The 24,390-nt window shown below is 41.3% G+C and overlaps 2 protein-coding genes across 2 annotated transcripts; both read right to left on the bottom strand.

Moving 5' to 3' along the window:
- Window positions 1–1,035: 1,035 nt before the first annotated feature.
- klhl24a (kelch-like family member 24a) lies at window positions 1,036–20,502 on the bottom strand. Its single transcript, XM_069685216.1, has 8 exons — window positions 20,330–20,502; window positions 18,816–18,934; window positions 17,859–18,703; window positions 15,287–15,471; window positions 11,403–11,521; window positions 6,136–6,324; window positions 4,332–4,520; window positions 1,036–4,245 (listed from the first exon to the last, which is right to left on the bottom strand). Exons 2-8 carry the CDS (start codon window positions 18,888–18,890, stop codon window positions 4,045–4,047), a joined length of 1,803 nt encoding a protein of 600 aa, XP_069541317.1. The 5' UTR covers window positions 18,891–18,934; window positions 20,330–20,502; the 3' UTR covers window positions 1,036–4,044.
- A 2,407-nt stretch (window positions 20,503–22,909) lies between these two features.
- Window positions 22,910–23,869, bottom strand: LOC138612237 (probable G-protein coupled receptor 148). Its single transcript, XM_069685553.1, has one exon. It carries the CDS (start codon window positions 23,867–23,869, stop codon window positions 22,910–22,912), a length of 960 nt encoding a protein of 319 aa, XP_069541654.1.
- Between the last annotated feature and the right edge of the window lie 521 nt (window positions 23,870–24,390).

Here is a 24,390-nt window from a genome sequence, read left to right as displayed (position 1 = left end):
TATTTTCTTCTTTGTTTTGTTTGTGTTTCCAGCCCCCTCTTGTGTTAAAAGGCTTCTAAAAAGTCAAACACTTTTATTACATCCAATTGTAGTTCAGCTTGACAGTTCAGTTAAATAAATCTATTATTTTTAATAAGGCCGAAGCATTCACGCCCACCACTGAACCACAGAGGATTATTAATTTGACCAGCTTGTTCCCTTTACTAGCATGTCTGTGGGTGTAGGGTAACTAATGTCTCATAAATAAGCCTCATTCATGCTCTGACATGACATTTGATATACATTGTTTTCCCGTCTGTGTGTCTGTAAACGTGTACTGGTTGAACTCTGAATTCTTGCTACATTTCATAGAGTGAATGCAAAAAAAATGGTGCCCACAAGAATGTGTGAGAAGAATGTTTGTGGTTTTGATCAAACCCAAACATAGTATGGAGTATATAAATCACAGCACGAGACACAACAGAAAGAGCCTTATGAATGGCCGTTGCAGCAGGAGTTGCTCAATCTCCGCATGAAATAGTTCGGCTGGTTTATTGTTTTCTTGTTCGACATAAAGGCTCGTTAAAACATCAGCATCATGATGGATGAATCCCTTGATTAAAGAATTAACGGCCACACGAGGCATCAAAATAAGACCTCATACTGTTTTTATTGTTGGTGTTTATCTCTAAATCTGTGGTGTCTTCATTAAGATATGTGCTTTGGTTGGTGATTACAACAGCTTAAGTATAATCCTGTACTTCATCTTTATTATCGAGCTGCTTTATATCTCAATCATCAGATTTTTTTCATATTGAGCGAATACTCAGTGTTTGGTTTAAAAAAGAATATATAATCTGAACATGTGCACCACCATTTTCATATCAGTACTGTCAGGGAAAGAAATCGAAAGAGACAACTAAAAACTAACGTGAGATGCATTCAAATACAGTTTAAAACATTTTTTTTGTCTTACAAACTGCTATTATACATATAAATATTGTTTTATTATTTCATACATAAAGCATTTATTACTGATGAGACGGGACACAGGTGTTGATACTGAAAGAAAATCTTTATTTTTTTTCCTCTTACACAAGTCAACCGTTACATTTCAACATACTGCAGTTTACAAAAATCCAAAGCTTTCTCGCAGTAAGGCAAAGATCATCGGAGGAGCAAGTGGTGTTAAAATATCACATCATACACACAATAAGAAAAGTTTATATCAAAATAATAAGATTTAATTTCCCACTCTTTTTTTTAAGGCACATAGGGCAGCATTTTGCAATGAACAGGTTAAACCCCCCATTTTGCTCGCACGCACATTTAAATCCATTGACATTTCTCAACAAAGTCACCTTTGGGATTAAATCAAATCCACTTTGGCTTATGTCTGCATTCCTATTAAAATCCATCGATCGAGTTTCAACTCTCACCTCTTCAGAGTTTGATTTAAGGCATGCCATTTTGGGAGTCAAAATATCTCAGCAACAAACAGTCCCACAACTCACCACAAGCAAAGAAGTACAAATCAACAAACAATCTTATCCAAGTAAATAACGTATGAAGGCCTCTACATAGCTAATAATAAAAATCAATAAATCAACATGACAAGACAATGTTTTTGTGTAAATACTCAGTGAAATCACAGACGCACACACACTCAAATTCTCTCTCTCGCTCTCTCTCTCACTGTTTATCTAACTCCCGCTCTTTTGCTTTGCAACTTTCTTGCCTTTAAGCCTCCTCCTGTTGACCTCCTGAGTTAAGTGTTGACGGGCCAGAGGATGTTTTCTTTTAAGCGTCTACAACTACCGGTAGACCTGACACTGAACTCATCCATCCAAGAAAACGCCTGGAGGATGGTTTAAGCTGAAATACCCCTCTTCCCCCTTCTTTACTTTGTCCTCTCGTGGCAGTTTTTGTTGTTTTTGTTGGAATATCATACCCATGGCAGGTAGCGGCCAACAGGAGGAGCTGACAGGCCCTTATAGTGTCTCTTCCATATACGTCACATGAAAGCAAAGAACATTTACTGATACAGTAAAAAAACAAGATTCTATCAAAGTGCACAATTGGGGCTCTCAGTTACAGAAAAACACGATATGCAGTCGAGATAGAAACACATTTAAATACAAGTTACACAAAGAAAACATATTAAAGTTATATTCACAGCAATAACTCGTCTATCAACACCTATTGTAGTAAAAGGAAACTTTTACTGACCGTGAGCCACAGCATCCAAAATCGTTATCATTCAGAACCTACGCGTGGTATAGCGCTGCTACACACGCAACCTTAGCTCACCAGTAAACACGCATACACTCACACACACCTGGAGGTTTCTATGGTTACCCCGAGTTACATGTTAACATGCAAGTGCACAGGTGAGAGGCGCCCCGTTAGTGGGAAAGGTTCTGTTGACAGAAGTTTGCAGTCGTGACACACTCACACTAGAGTTCTTTGATAAACCCACCAGGCTCCATTGCATCCAGACCGAGTCGTAAAGGTCACAAACATACGCACATACCAAACATGCACACAACTTATTATTCAGAGCAGTCTTCGAGTTTGATCCACAAAGGCCTCTCACATCTACTAAAACCACCCACAAGCCCAGTACACCAGGGAACTACCATCTATAAAAAACAGACACACTAAAGCTAGGTATAATACAGTAAACATTCAGTTATAAAAAATACAAACAAGTATAACTTAAAAAATAATAAAAAAGAAAATATCAGTATTGAGTTATAATAATAATGATAATGGAGTGAAATAAGAAGGCGATATCTATGTAGGGAGGATATGTGAGGTGATGGCACAGCTAGAGCAGGGAAGAGGGAAACGCACGGGGGAAGCGGAACCAGATGATAAGCGGAGGGATGGGAGGAAAAAGGAAGTAAGGTAGCTAACAGTGGCTAGGTTCCAATATTTTTGTTCAGCCTCCGCTCTTTATCTCTTCTGATCAATTTGTTACTCATGACTGCTGACTCTGTGAGGAGGCAGCTGTGTGACTGTTCACCACATTTTCATCAGGTCATTTTGAGTATCATCCAAAAGGGAGAAAAAAACGGAGGACAGTACTTATTCATTTGTGATGTTTTTCTCCTGCTGGATCGTTCTCGGGTCATTCTTATGTGGGCATTTTACAGTGTTTGCCTTTAGGGCTTCGACTTTGTTCATCAGCATAATCTGCGATCGTTTCAGCTCATCAACAGCCTAGATCTCAGGGGGAGGTTACTTTGCACAGCAATAAAGGCACAGCGTTGGGAAGTTCACTTTAAATCTGATAACCTGATTGTAATCAGCATCATTATGGCAACAACAAGAGAGTTTTCCCTCTCTTTAGTGTTTTTTTCATCTATAAAATATGCAGTAATTTACTCATTTAGAATGTCAAGTGTTTCATTTTCTTTGGAAAAGTTTATGTGGTAAAATTACTTGAGCTAACGTGTGTTTAATTACTTAGCTTTTCATTTAGTTTTCAGACATATCGAATGACCTTCAGCAGATGGAACTCTCTGAAGTGTCATTACAAGATGTAATTTGACCGTATAAGGCTGCATTTCAGTCACATGGTTGAAAGCTCTGCCAAATAAGGAAGCTTTAAGTTACTTGATTGTTACTTTGAGAATTAATTTTCAAGCTCCAATTACAATAGTCTTCTTGAGACATTGGGTATTTTAAAAAGTAATTCCACATGTCTGACCATGATCATTAGTTTTCTTTATTTTTTTTTTTATATATGATCCATTATTTCTCACGCTTGTGAAATAACTACCAATCTACTACTGCTGGTACTAATCAACTACAGCTATCTACAAGTCAGTATCAGCCGCAGACGGGCTCTAACTATAATAGAGAACAGCAAAAGATTCAGGGAACCACAATGAGTATTGCTACATGATGCTGAGAGAAAATAAATTAGCTCACCGGTACTGTTTGAAAGAACTGTGTTTGTGCCGCTCATGGGTTGGACATAAAGAGTTTCAGGAAGTTTAAGTTCTTGAGTGTGTGATCTAATGTTGGTGTGTGTGTGTTCTGTGTGTTTGTCTGTGGTCAGAGCCTGTGGTACTTGTCGTTGTAACGGTGGATGGTTACGCAGCCATGGTAGGAGATCGGCCTAGGCATGGCCGCCACTCCCGTGATGATGCCCGTTGCCGGGTCGTAGCACAGGATGGTGTCCATTGCTTCGCCGTTTTCCCCTCTGCCTCCGAGGATGAAGATCTTTCCGTTGCACACTGACATGCCACAGCTCTCCTGCAGGGACAGAGACATGGATTTTAAAGGTCACGCCATACAGATTTAGCATTCCTGCAGCTCCAGCTCTGGATCTAACCTCTTACCTGTTTGTTAAAGGTGTGAACCACATGTATCCAGTAGTCCTCTGCCGGGTCGTAGCAGAATATGGACTTGGTGAGACCACCGCACACGTAGACCAGGTTGTTGAGGGACACGGCTGTGATGCAACGCTTGGCGATGGGGATATTAGCCCGCAGTAACCAAGTGTCCGTCTCTGGATCGTAGCACTGAACCTGTGACATACATTTACACGGAGTTAGTTGTGTGTCACTGTGGTGTAAGAAAGGAGGACAATGACACTCTCCATAATTCCTTAATATGTAACATGTGGTGGGAACTGAAATATATGTAGCTCTTTCTGTGGTTTGACTGACTGTGTCTCCGTGTGGTTTTGCACACAATCCAAGCATTCTCTCACCCACATAACATTTAAACAGCCTCCTCTCAAACCGTGCTGTCTCTCAATTCAGCTAACATGAACAACAAATTAGACTCCGACTCTAACAGACAAGACTTTTGGGATCAATGTGCGTGAGCCCATGAGGAGACTCCTTAGATAAGTAGTTCAAAGGAACTGGCGCCACCGTGAACTAGAATAGTTAAAGAGAGATTGTGTTGTGTTGTATCTTATCAGACTGCCTCTCTGCAGGGAGACGTGCGTTTTCTAGCCTGTGCAACAAAATACAACAGATCAGCTATCCAGAAAAATGCTTCTAGTGAATTCTGGGCTCCTAAGAATACCACTGCCTTCCTGTTTACTACTAGCAACGTGGCAGTCATTCAAAACATAATGAAACTACTCCAGGGCAGCATGTCAAGGCCTGACCTGTAAGCTTATGTAAAAACTGCATTATTCATTAGCACCCCTGGCATATCAGACGGATGACGAATTATCTTGTCCTTAAATTCTTTATTATAATAAATAACCTTTTTTTTATGGTATCTAACCGCCTATTTCTTATCATTTTATACAGAAAACGATCTGCAGTATTCTGTTATCTTTTCTAGTACCATTCCCAACGTGTCACAACATGTCACTGTCATCTGATTGAGTAGAAACATTTCTATCAATGACTCATTACGGTGAAATCAAATCAGGATACAATTCATAGAGTAAAACTTGCTAAAACAGGATCAACCAGGCTGAACAGGTTATGGCCGTTATCACATTTGGAAAACTGCCAGTCAGTGAGGTTTAAAGGAGCAGTTCGCCCCTGGAAAAAGCCACTTTCAGTCAAAGCTGGTGTTCTCTGTAATCCATAGAAGCAATTACATTTGAAATTGGATAGCAGATAGCGTCCTCCAAAGGCACAGCGTAAAAATGCTTTTTTTCCTACTATAATTGGCATTAGGTCTAGGTTGAAAATCAGCAAACTGGCCCTTTAAGGTGTAAAGAAGCCCTTTCTGTTTTTGTACTTTATCTATCTCACCAGCCTCCCTGTAACCTAGGAAGCTTTATTTTGAAATGTTGTCTTCTTGTGTCTTTACTTTAACATCATGTACGCCTTAGATATGTCTTTTCTATTTCATTTTTCCTATAAATTAAAGAACAGGAACCTGATGTAGATTTTATGTTGAACTTTCATTAGAATTCAGCCTCATAAACAGTGCAGTTAATGCTTCCTTTAATTTAGGCTTGTAATTTATAAGCCTATCTATAGCACAGAGCAGTTTAAACACATACCTCTCATTACATCAAAAAGTCAAGCTAGACGACTAGAGGTCTACTTTTAAAAACTCCCCTGTATCTTTAACGTGTAATCACTCGAAACAGGTTATCTGAGACAAAACGATCCTCCACTATGTGCTCAAGTATAAGGTTGGGGGAAGCACACATCTGTTTCCCACCTTGTCTGAACAGGTGTCGTCGTCGGGCCCTCCTCCTATGACAAAGAGCTTGCCGGCACAGCTGGCCACGGCCGGGGAGCTGACCGCCTCTTTCATGGGGGCCACCTCTGTCCAGCGGTTAGAGAAGGAGTCGTAGCACTCCACGCTGCTCAGGCGGGTCTGGCCATCGTAACCGCCTACAGCGTAGACCTGAGGGAACACACAAGATGTACTTTAATTGAGGATGAATTAAGAGGAGCAAGAGTATGGCATGAAGAGTTAGGGGAGGTTGTTTTTACATGTGACATACTTTTACACATTCCATTGTACACAGAAACACATCCAAACGTTCACTGGGAGAGAGATGTTTTTGAGCGTACTATCTCCTGAGTAAAAACAATAGTTTCTACATCAGCACATAGAGAACCAGTTCCTCAGGTGTAGGAGAAAGATGACGCACTGCTTCAGAAGAGCAGTATTATTCCTATCCTCTTTGTTCCTCTATCTCCAAACACCGCCGGTAGCAGTGCTTCAAGCTAACCTTAAATCTTGTAGTTTTGCTTTAATTATCTAAACCCTGACAACAAAATAACACCTTGAGTCGCAGCAGCAGTGTGAGAATCTGTGTTAAGTTATATTTAAAATACTCATCAATCAGTTGCCACATTTTTCAAATCAAGTTTTTTCACTGCTTTTCATTTTAAAATTGATTAACTAAATGCTGCCCCCCACTATTTATTCAATTAATTAATTTAATTAAATCAGAACCGCTAACAATAAATCGTGTTGTTACACATACTACCCTCCTAGAGTGCAGAGTATGGCCCAATGAGAAAGAACTTGGGAGTGAGGCCAGAAGAATAAAACAGTCAAGATTCACGGTACATTTCTATTTGTTCAATAACATCTTATAGAGGAAGATCACGCACACTAAGCAGCGCTACTGGTTATTCGCTGCTAATCAACACCCTGATCTTATGCAGCCGAAAACCTCCAGGCTGTTTCTGTCTCTCCAAAAAATCTGGAGCATAAACAAGTATGGAGAGAGAGAGAGAGAGAGAGCGAGAGAGAGAGAGAAAGAAAAATGAAGGGGAAAAAAGGGGGGAACAAAAAGACAGAAGTGGATGAGGCACCTGGATATTTGCATTCAACACCTGGGCTCATTGATATCACTACCGCCTTTTTTAACTGAAAAGTTGATACAGAGAAAAACAAAACACAACCCTTAAAGATCATCTCAGGTGGTGAATCCAAAGTACAGACGTCCCTGTGTGTCGACTTTCATGTGTGTCCTTAAAGACAACCAAGATTAAAAGAAAAAAAAGGGAGTTTGTAGCATATCGAGATAGTAAATCATGCGCAAAGCAAACATGTTTAGATACGTTTTTCTAAAGATTAGTTCACCCATTTTTTTCCACTTTCATGGAAGTGGGGCAGGTTTTATTTGCCTCGGTTTAGAGATGTCTTCCATCTCCATAATACAGTGGGGAGCTAGTTTTGTTTGTGTAGCTAAAAGCACTGGAACTGTTTAACAGTAAAGTGTCAATGACCTTGCTGTGAACTACTTGTTACCAACAGAATAAAGCTTACACTGAAGGTTAATGAAAAAATGTTGTTTGTCACATTTTAGGTGAACTGGCCCTTTAACGCTCCATTGAGGATATCCAGACACTAGCTTGTTTGAAGGCGGCAGAGGTAGGGAGTGGGGGTTGGGGGGAAAAGGGACTGCCTCACCACATGCTCGATAAAACAGCCCATATGGTTTCAATACGCCATGAAAGTGTAAGTATATGACTAAAGCAACATTTCACGTCAGCTCGATGAGGCTAGCACATATGCTATACGGACTTTAGGTATGTGGGTATCACATAAACACGAAGCCAAGCATGATTCACGACTCTCTGTGGACACACTTGCCAACCACGGAACAAGGACATTCAGGGCTTATTTTTTCAACACGTTCGAACCCTGAATGATTAACTGTTTCCTCAACAGGCAGAGAAGTGATACGTGTAGGGATCGCGAGAGAACTTCAGGAGGAAATAGGAGAGTAGAGAGAAAGAGAGAGAGGGACAGGCTGTAAGAAAGACAAAGAGGGAAGGAGAGAGAGGGTGAAAAGTTATGATAGACGAGAACAGCCGTCACCACAGCAGGGAGGGGAAAACAACTGGTGACCTATTTTTTTGCTTATAGTCTACGGAAACAAGACCAGTCCGACAGGACATCACTGCATGCAGGACAATGAGAAGTGTTCAAGGGTTGAGAAGTTTAGACTTAATGATGTGTCAAGGAGCAAAGCTAAAGGTATATACGTGAGTAAGTATAGTGAGACGAGAAGTGCAGGCGTGCCTTAGTGTGCAAGTAAAGACGTACTTTAACTGAATATGCAAATTCTTTGAACAGTGAGTTAGTGGAAGTCAGCGCTGAGGTCTCCCCATAAAAGCATGAACACGCATACGACTCATTATGGAGGCTTGTTTACAACCCTCAGCTTTGTTTCTCCATACTTTCAACAGGAGCATCTGTGCTGCACATCAAAAGAGGAAATTACAGAGTGAATGAGGAAATGAACGGGTGCAAACTCAGGAGGAGGGGGAACTGCAGAAAAACGACAACACAGACTGATATATCCTCAAGAGATAAAGTGTAATTTAGATGTAAGATCACAGACATAATGCGATCTACAATCTAGAATGGAAAATATGATATCCTCATTCCAGACTAATCAGTTTATACTTGAAATGAAACGGGATAAATACCACAGAATTCTGAGGAAATTATTATAAAACAACTATAATACAACAACAACAACAACTCTCAAATGTCATTTGATTTCTGTCACTAGAAGGGGGTTGTAACTAAACTCTGAACTCTGAAGAGTCGGCAACATAAGCAGAAAGAAGGGAACGACATAAGTGAAGGGAAAACTGCATGTGTGCAACAGATACAGGAAGTGGTCTGAGACAAGAGCCTCTACTGGGATTAAGCATCTCCATGGAATGCATTTCTCAGGAAATGGCTAAAAAAGGGTGCGTTTACGCTCACACTGCTGTACAACACTGTGTGCGTTTGTGTCACAGCCTCTTATATGTGGTGTATGAGGATTGGCCTGTTAAGTTGCCGTTACTGTGCATATTAGCATTGCTACAATTTGTATATCGTTTGTATATTAGAGTCAAAACACCACCAGTCCATGTTGTTTTCCCCGTTTTGTCCATGATACAGGATTTACTTAGGACTTAATTGATGACTTTTATAGCCTTGGTGTGACCGGCCAGCTGATTACCTCACTGTTGTGAGAGACGAGTGTGTAGTTTGAATGCATGTGTTTGTTGTTTTTGTGGCAAGGCAACCGAGCATTATGGGTATTGTTTGGGAGAATTAGAAAATTCAATACAGATTGGGCACAAGCAGATCTTCAGAAACTAAAAAAACATGTTGGCTGCAGATGACAACATCCCCTACCAAGGCTTACCCTCTCTGACAAAGTAAACAAAGCTGTTTTAGCCCAAAGCTTTCCAAGATTGTACTTCTGTTATTTAAATGTGTATTCGAGTGACGTGTTAGCCTGAGTCATCTCTGTTTACGCTCTGCCTACTTTAACCAAGACAATCAATGGCTGTTCTTCTTACACAACACTTAAAACAGATAATGACAGTTCACAAACCTTTGAGGAGGTAAACATGCCACTGTCTTACAAGTGGTCGACATTTGCTTTGCATTAAGATGCTCCTTACAAGCACAGATGCCACTAGTGTAGAAGCTATGCAATGAAGACTTGACTAACTAGTTAAGGAACATTTCAAAGCACAACATGTTACAAATATCTACAGGTTGTTAACTTAATATTTAATCTAGATAGTTATCTTTCTAGTAAAAATAATGCAGCATGCCATAGGACTATGACCAGCCTTGTTCTGTATATATTTACAGAGTAAGAGCAAATTGCGCTGACGTATGCAAACCCAGTGTGTGTTTACAGGCTTATCAGGGGTTATAGCAGCCATGTATGGCCACTTCAGGCTTATGTGGTTGCGCGGAGACACGTGAAATATGATATGTTGGACTAAGCTAGTCCTTAACTTGGAAGTGTGAGTTGCTGGCACGTCTATTAAACTCCCTCTGACCTCAAACAAGACTGTCCACCAATCCTTGCATTACAGGCTTTAAATAGTAACAGCAGAAGCGCCTATCGAGGATTCATGTTCAGCTCACGTGTGGCCACTAACTTCACTCATATTTTAGAATCAAACTGGTGTCAGATGTCTGTTTCTTATCTGACACTTAGTGTACATAGAAATGCTAAGATCTCATGCATCTGGTATATGATAGAAAAGGTAAGGTTGGAAATTTCTACAAATAGAGAATTCAATTTGTAGGCAGTAATGGTTGGATTATTTTCCATGTGTAAGTGAATCACTGTTCCAGTCACTAAGCTCTTTTTTATGTGCCTGTTTTTATAAAGGCAAACTTCCTCCTCTCTGCTGAACCTGCTCCTATGTATCCAGGTCGTTTTCAAACCCTGAGGCAACAAACGGCTGTGTCACACACTAAAATAACACAATATTTTACCTTGTCAAAAGGTGATGACTGTGTCACTGATGACTGCGTCATGCCTAAGCACGCATACTTATTGTCAATCATCACAAAGTTTGCAAGATCTTTGGTGTGTTTAACAACAAATTCCTTCATGCCTGCAGGTGATGCAGAGAGTGTGCTTAAGAGTGGGATGAGGCATATCATTGTGAAACGTATGAACTGAAGCAGTCAAAAAGCTCCATGGAACGCTCCATTATGTTGATAGCAGGTTATTCTGCAGAAATGTCTCCCTGTGTAAATATCAAACCTGTTTGCACAAAACCCCAGGTAGGTTATTGCCATGTAATAAAGCATTGTCTTCCTGTTCCACTGAAGCACTTGAAATCACACATCACATATTCCTAAGAAACGTGTTTTAATTAATGTGGATGTGTTTCATACTTGGTTACACTTGAAAAACAGAACCACGCATGTAGCCTCAGGTAGCTAACGTGTCCGGCTTTATACAAGAACACAAGTTACCTTTGATAGACCACCTGAATTGTAACCGTACAGTGAATGAAAAACATTTTCTTTGGGGTGTACAAGTGGGCCGATAATATCAGACACAGCCATCTAGTTTTGCGATTCTGCCAACACATGAAATCTGACACCAAACTATAAATCAATTCCTACAACGGAGGCCCCTATTGGGGCTAACCGTGCGCGCTGTTGCATTTCATAAATCCAGCTTGAGGCTTCCTCCTTACCTTGCCAAGTAGGACACCCATCTTGTGTCTCCAGCGGCCTTTGTTCAGAGAAGCCACTCTGATCCACAGGTTGAGCTGGGAGTTATACATCCACACGTCCCTGCTGTTTATACGACCACCTGAGAACAACGAGGGACAAACATACGGCACAATAGTTTACATTCTCGATGATAGTTAAGACCATTTTTGAGCTAAAGTAACTTTAACACTTGACAACTCAGATAGTTTTAATGTATAATCCATCCAAATATACATGACAGAGTTAAAAATAACCCCTAAACTTCTTTTAGTTTACAGACAGCTTTAAATAGTGAGTCTGTGTCTAAGTAATGCTTTCTCTCCAAACTGGAGCAGAGCTGTAAGTGTCTTATCTGACTTTGACCTGAGCTTGCTCTCAAGAGTTCACCTAGCAAATAAAAGGTTTCCTGGCACACATACATTCAGTCAAACATATAGCCTTGGTTATTTAAAGACACAAACACACACACTCATAGTATAAAGTTTTATGTGTGTACACAGGTGTTGAATAAACTTGAGTTTTCAAATGATTTTGAAGGCAAACACACCATAATCAGGATCTTTTACAGCTAACAGAGCTACTACAGTGTGTAATCTGTTGTCGCTGGGCAAACATGCACTGTAAGAAGTAAAGTCAACCGACCAGGTTACAGTGTAACCCAGGCACATATTTAACAAGCCCCGACACGTGCCGCATCTCTTTCTCTCTCCATAAGCCCCCCAACCCCACTCCACCACCACAAAACACACACATGTGTTGGCTCTCCATAGACTGAGGGAAGAGCCAAACTTATCTTTTAATAACACAATGGGTAACAGAAGCCAACTTTTTAGCAAGAAGACGGACAAAGACTTGATGAAATGTAGGGCAACCAATCAAAACCTTAGTAAATGGGGTCAAATTGCAGTTAAAGAGGAAAGAAATGCACCTGAAAGTAATTTGAAAACTACATGAATTTTGTGAGTATTGCCAAAAGGGGCGCTGGTTTAGCTCAGTTGGTAGAGCAGACACCCCATGTACAGAGGTGGTGGCGATCAATTGGTGTCACCCCCCACTCTCCATTACCCACATTACCTGCCTCTCTTCACTGTCCTATATAATAAAAGACCAAAAAATAATCTTTTAAAAAAATATATTGCTAATAGATCTAGTATCAGTTATCTGCGGGCGTTTGTCCAACGACAGAAGACAGAAGAAGTATGTCTTGGAGCGTAAGTGTTGCATGGATACCAACAAGACTCCAGCACATAAACAGAGGAGTCTGTGACAATCTGTGTTATTTCACACAGGGACTTAAATTGATCACATGTTCATGACATCAGCCTATAAAATACAGTTTAAGAAAATGAATAGGAAACGTCCCACACACACAGACACACATTAGTTGGAAAGACGACAGAGTGATGGGGCTGACACATGGTCGGACCTCTAAGATGTTAGGGGTACTGTGCCAAGCTAACCGGCACCTTCCTGTTGGATGTTGTCTTTGTACAGGTAAAGGTGGTGTATATGGAGCAGTGATAAAGGAATAAAGAAAACCTGCTCGTGTAAACAAAGGTGTCTAGGCCTCTCCTGCATTCAAATGGAAACAAAGAAGAGTTTCCCCCATTGTTAGCTAGCTGACAGACTAGACAGGTGGGTACAGATATTACACACATTATTCACCCTAATAATAAACCTACCTCTTCTAGTTATGATGGTGGGTTAGACAAGTTGATTAATGTCTAATTATTTTAAATTATACAGCAGTAGACGCACGAAAGGCGACAAGGGGAGGAAGTAAGTGGCAGCATGTGAGTGCTTGATCATCTGCTCGATAGGGAAAGAGCCAGACAGTCTGCTGCCCTCGAGGCTTCTGTTTAAGAAGATTTGCATAATGGCAACATGTTGACAAAGAATGTACACATTTACTTGAGAGCCTTTTGAATCTAGAAATCCCCTACAACCTTCAAAAGGCGTTTTGTTTTCTGACCAAAAACATCCGTTGGTCAAGTCCCACTGGTCGAGACGGGGACCAACACCGCTGCTAATCACTGTTCTTAAGGAACAAGAGGCCGAGACTGGGAGTGGGAGTAACCAGTGTGATTTATGCGACAGCCTTCTGAGAGCTCCGCATTGCTTACTGTTACATGCAAATGGTACTATGACATGCAACCCCTTGTAATGAGTGAGTGTTTTGCATCTCATTATGATCATATAAGAAAATGTGTTTCGGATCATAAATGTGATCATGCTTAAATTCTCCTTAACCCAAAGCTCCTTGGTGTTAGTCCAGCATTCTCACTCCAGATCTGACAAAAGGATTGCAATTACATTGATGTGAAAAAGTCAGCATTGGTCATCATAGTCCCTGTTGCTGTACAAAACCAAAACCATTTTGTATTCATAATTGAGCGTCCTATTTGAGACCACAGCTAAGGGCAGCTGTGCTAGGGGCTGGAGGCCCTCCAAGGTATTTTCAGCAATTCCCAGTGTGAGGAGAGGGGCACACAGACAGCATGGAGGGTGGTGTGGGAATGTAATTGAGAGAGTGAGAGATAAAAATAAATCTGAGAAAGGGGATTAAATGTGCCTGGCAGATGGAGCAATAACAAAAGAATATGCAGCAGTGCAGATCATAATAACCTATAAAGTTGTCGTGTGTATGGTTTGAATGTGTGTGAGAGAGAGAGACGGGTGGGGGGGGTAGAGCTTGAGGGTAGATTGATAGCGGGCGAACACGTGAGGACTTGGCACAGTGATCGTGCAGAAAAAGCACAAACACAGCAGCAGACTCTTTGCTAAAGGGAAGAAGATTTTTTTTCTCTATATTTCCTTCTTCATTTTTTCTCTCTTCTCTTTTTCTTTAAACGGCTGTTTTTGTCCAGTACTGTTTTGCAGCTCACGTAAAGCATGTCGGAGCATGAGCAGGCACATCTGAACTTCTGAGTGCTTGTTCATGCAGTAGAAACAAGTTCACTTAACTTCAATGCCCTCAATACAACAACCATACAGAGCTGCATCTTGTTTACGCACGTTTGTATCAGTGTTTGACTTTCGCAACTACTTTTACCCTGACCTCATCGGCTAAGATGAATGATGTAACTCTAATGTCTTGTTGAATTTAGTTCTTTTTCTCAAAATGAGGCTTACGCCACATTTGGCACCTTCTCGTTCCAAAAATACAACAGCCTCTCCAGGAAGCAGTGAGAGCTGTTATGTCTGAGATTTAGGTTTGTATCAAGCTAAAGTATATTATAGTTTCTACATGATCATAGCCTATTGGTCTAGAACAAAAAATGATCCTAGAAAGCTGCTGAACCGTTTTAAAGGTGGTGACCGGGATGATTGGCTGATAGGAAGAGAGAAGGCGCAGCGCTGGCCAATAAAGGCCTCTCTCAGCCTGGAGTGAGCAGCCAGATGTTGTTCTCATATTTTCCTTCAGCTCCAACAGGCTGGAGCTGTAAAAATAACACAGGGCAAACAGCCACTATGGCCTTTCCTGCCACTTCACTGGGGGATTAGATGGCAGGCAAAGCACTGACACACACTGACCATGTCCCTTCAGAGTGTTCTAGTAAAATGTGCTTACAAATATTATGAGAAACTGGACTCTGTATCAACCAAGGCCACACTGAGTCTTACCACAGAAAAGGGAGGGTAATAGTAACGGTACAAAAGCTGGAAACTGACTCTGAGAATAGATTTAAACTTGCTAGCCATTCAGATTTTCCAAAAGCCTATTAAGTTTTTATCAAAATGTAAAACGTTGTTCGTTATATCCATTTCAATATTTAGACATACACCTGTAAAACCACACTTTTCTGTGCACCATGCTATTTGCTAATAATGCTAATTGTTTATGACAAATGTAGCTAGGTCTTACCTGACACCAGAATGTCATTGCGGAGCGCGCAGACAGCATACTCTGATTTGGTGAACTCGGGTAGTTTGGCAAGTGATTTCCAATCTCCTGTGACTGGATCATAGCACTCAGTGTAGGGCAGGTTGAAGCCCCCCACTCTCTCACAGCCCCCCACCACCACAATCACCTCAGAGAAGCCAGTCGACCTGCAAAAAAAGGGAGCACGGAAGGGGAGGAAGGGGGACAGACATGGAAAATGTAGTCACGCAGGGGGAAAACACATTTTAAAGCTCTTATGAAAACACAAGAAGGAATGTAATTTACTGTATATATTTACACCTAAACAAACGGCATGAAGACATAAATATGTACATGGAAACACCTGGAGGGATTTCTTAATTATAGACGTTAAATAAATGTGCCTGTGAAGGACACAGAGTTGTGGAAACAGCTACTCTTATCTTCAAGGCAAAGGTGACTTAACGACGCAGGTATCAATCACGGGTACAAGCAAAACACACTTGAGGCTAGACTGAAGCTGAATTTCCAGGATCACAAATCTTTCCTATTTGGCTGTTCGAGGCATGCCGTGGATATGACCACATTTCCTACAGGGGGGCTTATTAACAACAACTTCTTTTCTTATTGTACCATTTGAAAAAAGAATGACGTAAAGAATAACGGCCAATGGATATGCGATTTTTGAGATTAATATTAAAACCAATTTTAGAGTTGAAAAATGTACAGATTCTAATTCAAATGGTTTCTATGTGTATACTGCACAGATTTTTCACTGCTTTAAAAACTATGCAAAAAAGATACTCAGAAGCCTGCTCTCTTTAACAATTAACTTGATCAACGGTTATTTAACATGATTAAAAATTGCTAACAAATTCTGGTAGGAACCTCCCTCTGCTCAGCAGTGATGATCTGCTACAAGTGCTGCAGACAGTGCTGAGAGTATAAGTAAGCTATGTAACAGAAGTGTGCTCTGTTGGACAAACATAGACAAAAACATTTCTAAATCACCCCAAGCATTGTTTTCAACATTATATGTTCTGTATACATTTTTTCCCAATTTTTCATATACGCCAATACCCGTATATCTGTGATAGGAGGCTGTTATTGTCCAATCATATCGGCCAACTGAGATATTGTTCAGGCTCTAATAAAAATGAATAGTGCTTTATCTGTAATATATATATATATATATATATATATATATTCTATTCATTTATATACCACTGCCACTACAATTATGGCTTAAAGGTCTTTGCACTCTGCCCCACATTTCTCTGTCTGTTTACTCGGTGTGTGTGATAGAGTGTAGATCAGACGAAGGCAGGGGATTAGGCAGTTTTACGGGCTATTATACATCTATGAGACAGTCTAGCCCAGAGGCAGTTTAGCATTGTGTGAGTGTGTGCACACTGTATGTGTGTATGTGATTAATTAGCTTGTAGAGGCTTCCAAAAAGAAAAAAGGGCCCAGTATAGACACAGGAAGAGAAGAACCAGGCATCTGTTTTGCACAGGAACAGATTTTGCCCTGAGGGCAAACGAAGCAGACAGTGTGGGGACTAACCGCCTGATTGGCCTGCTGATCTGAGCAGATCTGCCTGGATACTGACACAATACACCTGAACTACGCATCTCACAGCCTTAATAACAGGCAACTGTTCACAAGCATTCCCTTTTTAACCCTTACAGCAGGTTTAACACACTGAGGCAGCTATACTGTTGTTTGCCATCATGTGTTTTCATACGGTTTCCGTCAACACCAACCTTTGTTCTTTATCAAATACTACATCCAATTGGACACCATTCACACACAAAGCAAACACTGGAAGTAAGGGTTCGATTGGTGATAACATGAGCAGGTGAGTTGGAACACTTTGACCTCGTACACATCAGCAAGGTGAGTTATACTCCTGGTATGATAACAAGACTCAACATTTCATGATTGCTGTTTCTTGCATCATATGATTTTTTTTGCCTTTACAGCCAACCGGTCTGTGTACGAACATGCCCTGCCTCCGTCATTATCATTTCCATTTCCAAAAAGGGTTTGAAAACACAGGTCTGTCAAAGACACACTTGTCTGTTCAGCACAATAACACTCCCTGTCTCTCTCTCTCTCTCTCTCACACACACACACATCAACAACAACACTGCCGGGAGCACCAGGTTCACGTGCGAGTCATAACCTCTGGCGATACAATGTGGGATAGAAGATCCAATAATTGCTTTAAAAGACACTGTTACACATTGACTTCTCTCACTGTGACCTCTGTCATCACAGGGCGAATAGTTGTTTTAACATCACAAGACAAACTGTGAGAAATGCAGACAGGATCAAACAAAATCTGTGTCCAATAACAATAGAAAAGAACTGGTGCACAACAAAACAGTCATCAGTCATGTGACTGCAGCACAGCATGTAATGTGAGGATTTAATCAGACTAACAAGTCATACTATCTTCCCAAGCCACAAAACTAAAGGATAAACCAGTATCTGTTTCCTGTTTCAGATAACATCTAGGTTAGAGTATCTGTTGCCTTCCTCATAACTAGTGTGTCAACATTTTAGTTACCTGCGTGGACGAGTTCTGGGTGACATCATTTCATTTCCAAGCACGTGGTAGCGTCTGGCCTCATGGAGAAGCTGATAGCACTCTGGAGCGTTCTGGATGATCTGGTCTCCCTCCACAGTCTGGACAAAGTAGTTGGGGTGCAGAAGGGGCAGGCGCACGTGGTGCAGCAGGGCCTTCAACATGGGCTTTCTCTGCTCCATACTGTGGTACACCCATCGCATCACTGCCTCAAACACCACCTCCTCCTTAATGATGGACAGCTCATCACTGGCGGTGTACTCCTCCAGTTCTTCCTTGCGTAGGTCGAGGAACTCCTCATGCTGAGCCACCTCGGAGAAGTTGCCCAGGGCGTAACTGCGGCAGCGGCTGGCTAGCTGCTTCAGGGAATGAGCATCTGCAAAGCGCTGGATTCCCAGGCAGTTGCATGGATCCAGTTGGTCCTCCAGGAACTTGGCACAGGCATCACGCAGAGTGTAGATCTGGAAGAGGCTGGAGGTCTCAAAGAGGAACTGGACATTCTCTGTGGTGATCTTGGCGCGGCCGGTGTAAACGTAAGTGAGGAAGGAGTCCATTGCCTCAGCCAGGATGCCGTTGATCTCGACGAGCATCTCACGGCTCTCTCTGTGATCGTTGCAGAACATGGCTCTGAAGTAGGAAGAGCAAGCAGAGAGGACAGCGCGATGGCAAGGAAACTCACGGCCCTGCACGCTGATCACAACATCAGTGAAGAGGCGGCAGTCACGAAACTCGTTGAATACCTGCAGGATGCCCTCTGAGTGGGATGTGCCAGAACAGAAGTCCAAGACATCAGTGGTGGCTACAGTTTTAGAGTCAACCTCAAACACCTTAGGACATAAAAAAGTGTGAAAAGATTTGTAAAATGTGTGATTTCAATCGGGTTAAGATAAAAGCTGCAAAACAGAAAATACAGGAAATTTCTTGTTTTTGTGACAGCACCTTGCGTTTGACAGCTGGTGAGTCTCTGATCCCAGGGTCCTCCCTGTTCATCCTTCTGCCCAGAATCAACACCATGGCTGTCACCTTCAATGTAGACCCTCTCTTAACTTTAGGATGACCTGAGGGTGGAGAGCAGGCAGCACAGTACTATTACAAAAAGATATCACTTCATACTTTTATCATGGCATCCTATGAGATGGGAGAGCAGCCTAATTGGATCACTTCACTACAAATTGAAAACATTCCCCTCAGATATACAAAGCACAAACAAAGCCACAAAGCATGTGTTGAGAAGTTGGGGGAAACATGTGACTCCCACAAATAGTTTTCTGAAGCCTGTGGGGTAGCGCTTAAACTTCTTACGTCACAATTAAAGAAATATAGTTTCAAAGAGTGAAATCTGAGCAGCACACTAATCTTCACGACAGCTCTTCTAGCTCATCAGTACTTAAAAACAGTTGTGCCCTGCAGCACAATGAACTGCGTGAGACGGAAGATGACACAGGCGGGATGGAGGTTGAGCAACGGCTGAAAGGGCCAACCTACATGTCAGTCAGGTTTAATTTGAAAGAGTGGGGGCAGGAATGCTATCATACACTACATAATCATTGTTTGATCAACAGGTGCAAAGTCAGTACTACCACTGACAACCTTGATTCTTATTTATCTGTTTTAGTTAAACCTGTAGTCCTAAAATACTTGCCACTTTAAAAATAAAAAAGTACTTAGCAAAATATCAAATTGCCCCATGAGTGATGCTTTGTTCAAATCCACAGCTAATTCTCTGGTTCTCAAAGCCACATGACCCTAAACATCAAACTATCTTATCTATGGCTATACTGCCTCTGGTAATGTTGGAAGCAGGTCCAGCCTTTCTTCCAATGAGGTCATTTATCTCAGGTTATTTTTAACCTTTTGACTCAGACTCTGTAGGCACACGCTTTTCATGTGTGTTATTTGCCAGCAGCAGCACCTCCTTGGTGTCATTAAAGACCGGAGGACAGGTTTAGCTAGAAGTATCTGACGCATGAAAGGTTGACTTTGTGACTAATATCCCCTGAGGAGAAATAAAATTAAGTAATATGAAATAAAAAAAACAACAAAACATAACAAAACCACGCGGATTTAATAGTGTTAGCTTATGTTCTATTGCTGTTATTCGGGTGAAATAAATAACACACACATGACAGAGACTGACGAAAAACAACACTCAAGTCATTTATTGCATTTGCTTTTAAAAAGTATTTAAGTCTTGTCTTATTAATAAAGTATCAATAACAAACATGTCAAGTGTATTGTGTGTATGGCCAGGTACCTTTGTGCTTACGTTTATTGGACAAAGGACACTTGCCTCGTGCCGACCGTTAGCCTTGACAACGTACTTTTAAAGCAGTCACTGAGCCACTGCTCTACTCTGTATATTATGACGTATTCCATCAGAATTCGACAAATAATTCTAAATTAAGCACTCATGAACATTAAAAACATTATTTGTTGTGGAGAAAAGTCGTTACCTTATGCAGAAGTTTCCAGATGAAGCTTCCTCTTCAGCTACAAATAAAGGGGAAAAAGTATGGATAAAAATAAATCTGTCTCTTTGAAACGTTTATCAGTACCTTTTATAACATCTGCCCTCGACTAGTTAAGGCAAACAAAGCAGGCTGCTGTACAGCCGCGACATTGTGAATTTCAAGGGGTGACAAAAACAAAGAACTCTAACTAGCTAACAGTAAACACAGAACCCATATATACTTGTCAAGTGAAAAAAAAAATCCAGCCCACTGCTGCCCCTCCGAGACACGCTGCATTGTGGGTAACTGAGTTCAACTTAACGTGTCGTCTGTAGCTCTCTATATAGTGTGAAACTACACTTCACAGCGCCCCTTGTTCTCCACGTGGCTGCGCTTTGTTTGCAAACAAACTCTGTTCAGTTGAGAAAAAGTTCATAACAAGCAGGGACAGTGGTCGATTAGTACACACAGAAATAAACGAGTTTTAATTTTATGGCGTCACTTTTATGAACGGGTAGAAGGGAGTTTAGAGGAAAGCATTAACCGTAAATGTTAAAGGCAAACGCCATAAATACACTGCGAAATGTATATATTTATATAAAAAACATACCAGCTATACCAACGTGTATTAACATGCTTGTTACACGACGGCAAACAACAACATATACGGCATATTCGTCCAGCAAAAAACAAATCTGTAATGTGATCCTATGGTCACGTGAAAAGAGGTTAAACCGCAGCAGGCAGTGTTTTTGTGTTCAGGTGAGGAGGAAGGAGGAGTTTAGTTGGAACAAAGGATGTCACAACTTACTTACCCTGTTGCAAAACATTTCTTAGAGCCCCCATCTGAGTTCTCTGAAAGGGTCCAAGATGTGATCAATGAACCAGTTTTCACTGTTTTGAACCATGTGAAAGTATGATTTAACCTTTACACATCATTTTTCTGTCAGTGAAAGTTATGTCCTGTGTGCACTCAACCATATTTGTAAACATGTTCATGTTGATCAGGGCCAGTCACAGGCACATGTCTCTATTTATCCTGGAAGTTAAACAAGTAAAGTGATATTTTTCACCATCAGTAATACATACAAACTGTAAGATACACATTTAAAAAAACAGAACCAGCATCAGTGACTCGGTGATCTACTCAAGGAAATGGACCAGAGGTTGTGGACAGGTGAAAATGCTGCACAAGGAAGGTTGTTTTGGCCCCAAGACACCTGCTGAATTCACTGGAACAAATGCAAGAATACGTTGAGGAAGATTAGCAGGAACTAGCTAACAATTCCATGAAAATTAGGGGAATCAGTGTTCATAGGAATGATTCTGACATGCTGTATTATTGAATGTGTATTCACAGTGACATGAAATTGAAAAACGTGAAAAAAAGTCAAACAAAGCAACAGAGATTTTTGTATCTGTGTGATCCACCTTCAGAAGTAGAAAGGCTGCCACCAGGTGCATGTGCTGAAAACATGTGTACAAAGAGCGAGGTGTAGTGGTTTGATACCAGGTAAAAAACACCTACATTTGCCTGCAGGGAAGAGCAGTGACGCAGCGCAGCAGACAGACTAATGTGTCCCTCTGCCGTTGAGTTGTTGTACCGGTTACAGATGGCGCACAGCAGAGACAGAAAAAATTCCCTACAGCCAGGACGTCTGACGCATCACCATCCACCACACCTTCCTAAAAGCTCTTTTCTCTCCTCAAGTCAGTTTGTCATTGGTTAATGATCTTCTTGGACATCCAGTTTTAGACAAACACAGCTTTGAAGGCAAACAGAATTCAGTGGTTTATGGCCATAAAACGTGTGTCAGAGTGTCAGATTCTGCATGGCTTTAACTGAACATGAAGAATAAGAAATACAAATTTGGGCTGCACAATTTATTGAAAAATGAATCCTGTGATGCCTAAACATTGAGACATAAAAATAGAAAGTTCAGAAGTTCAGCAATTTCTCAAGTGAAAGAGCTCCTATGACCTGGAAAAAATTGTCTATAAAACATGCTCAGCACTAGCCAAGACAATTAAGTGCTTTAGAAATACACACAAGAGCTAACACAACAGTTGAATATGGCGATGAATTACCAATTTACTTCTCACTGTAGCTGTGATGAGTGTTATTTAGAACAAGAATGAAAGGAGTGCTGGCTGTGGCGGAGCAAACACCATATGGTGCGGCTAACATTGAGAAAACAGAGGTTATGTACTCAGTGTTGTTTCGGGGAATTTGGCGTTTTAACGAGCTGAGGAGGAGTTTATGTTCTATATTAAGACACAAATTGCACATGGTGCTTTAGAGCCATGCATTTGAAAGTCAAGTGCTGTTGTCCAAATAAATGAGATTTTAAAAAAAGGGAATTAAGTGATCCTCTACCTAAATTACATGATTTGCAATGTGTAAATCAGACCAATGCAACAGGTGGTTTGTGGGCCAAATCAGGCATTTAAACAACCTCAATTCAGCACTTTAATCATTCAAAATTTGCCCGTCTAAAAAAGGATTTGAATAGATGTAGTGTAGAGTGTTTTGAAATGGGGTCTATTAGATCAGTCGGGATAAAAGAGAGTTCATGAGTGTCTTTATGAAACTGTGACCTGGCTGAGTCGCCTGTGCTGGTGCAGCAGCTGCATCAGAGTCTCAGAGATCTCTCTGTACCTCAGCCCATACAGGTACGGAGCAAACGCCCTGGGCAGCAGCATGAAAACACACATATTGACTGTGCTGACCCACACACGCACATCTTGACTTATGTGTTTACTGTGGAAAAGGAAGAGCTCCATGGTGAAAACAAAGCCGGGGGCAAAGTAGAACAGGAGCAGAAGCCCGTGAGCCAGGAGAGTGACCCGGGCCCTGGAGAAGCGGCTCTGCCAGATTCCCTGAGTCCTCGTAACCATGTAGAGCCTGATGTAGCAGTAAAGAATGAGCATGGTGCAGATGAGAGCAGCTACGAAGAAGTAGATGTGGATCCCCCACAGGTCCTTGAGCTGAAGGAAGCCGAGGGAGATGATGGCCAGACACAAAGCCACCTTGCCATGAGGATTTCCCCTCTCATCCTCCATCATGATCACCATGGTGAAAGGGTAAACGGCTGCCACCACCCACATCACCAGCAGTATGCGGTGTGTGCGCGCAGGAGGAAGAATATCATGGTAATGTAAAGGCCAGCGAACCGCAGCGTAGGTGTCCACCACCATGAAGGTGACGGTGAGGATGGCGCAGCAGTAGGCAGTGACGGTGACGGCTGTGATGACCTCACAAAGCAGCCAGGGGATCTGAGCTCTCACAGCGTTACAGATGACAGTGGCCATGTTGAGGATGAGGAAGAGCATGTCTGCAATCAGGGTGTTGGCCACCAGCAGGTAACGCGTCTCCTGACGTAAGGCACGGGACAGGAAGATGCACGTCAGGAGAACAGGGTTGGCTAACAAGGTGGCCAGAGTGACGACTGTGGTGGGGATGAAGAAGAACTCGAGATGCCACCTGCGCAGACTCTCCACCCACTCCTGTGTGAGGTTTGAAATCAGGACTGATGATGTCATTTTGTCTCTTGAGATATGAGACAGACGCTCTGACTGAGGGAGGTTTTGTGATGCGTAGACTACTTTCTTCAGCAGCTTCCTGAAAGTGAAAATATGGTAAATTAATATTAAAGATCAAGTTGGACCACCTTCAAAATAAAAGCATGTGAAAAGGCATTCACATTTCATATATGGACTGTTGTTAAAACACATTTATATGTAATAAGCCATGAGTCCCCACATGAAGGAGTGTAAAGATGATATAACTGAATTATTAGCATTATTATTATATTTGCTTCTCTGACAGTTATTTCTAGATCAGATAAAACAAATAGTGTAGTCTACCAATATTCAAACATGTACAGTACACAGCAGTGGACTCTACCCCTTTGATTGCCATCTTACAAATAAAAATAAAATGCAAATGTTAATGTTAATAATAAACTCTAACAATGTGTTAAAACTATTACACAATATTCCCTTAACATATTATATGAATAATAGAACTAATGTGAAGGAAATTTTTGTTTTTAAATTGTAAA

The sequence above is a fragment of the Semicossyphus pulcher genome, unplaced genomic scaffold (genome assembly GCF_022749685.1).
Source record: "Semicossyphus pulcher isolate SPU_LCO1_2020_fin unplaced genomic scaffold, fSemPul1.0.p SCAF_7, whole genome shotgun sequence".
NCBI classification, from domain to species: Eukaryota; Metazoa; Chordata; class Actinopteri; order Labriformes; family Labridae; genus Semicossyphus; species Semicossyphus pulcher.
Note: the sequence above shows the minus strand (reverse complement) of the source record. Positions and strands in the feature narration are given on the sequence as shown.

Excerpts from the sequence above, each read along its gene's own strand:
- LOC138612237 (XM_069685553.1), bottom strand. The coding sequence starts at position 23,869 with ATGACATCATCAGTCCTGATTTCAAACCTCACACAGGAGTGGGTGGAG.
- klhl24a (XM_069685216.1), bottom strand. The coding sequence starts at position 18,890 with ATGGTGTTGATTCTGGGCAGAAGGATGAACAGGGAGGACCCTGGGATC. Across the intron at positions 15,472-17,858 it reads CCCAGAACTCGTCCACGCAG|GTCGACTGGCTTCTCTGAGG; the intron begins GTAACTAAAATG and ends CTTTTTTTGCAG. Across the intron at positions 11,522-15,286 it reads CAATGACATTCTGGTGTCAG|GTGGTCGTATAAACAGCAGG; the intron begins GTAAGACCTAGC and ends CGTTGTTCTCAG.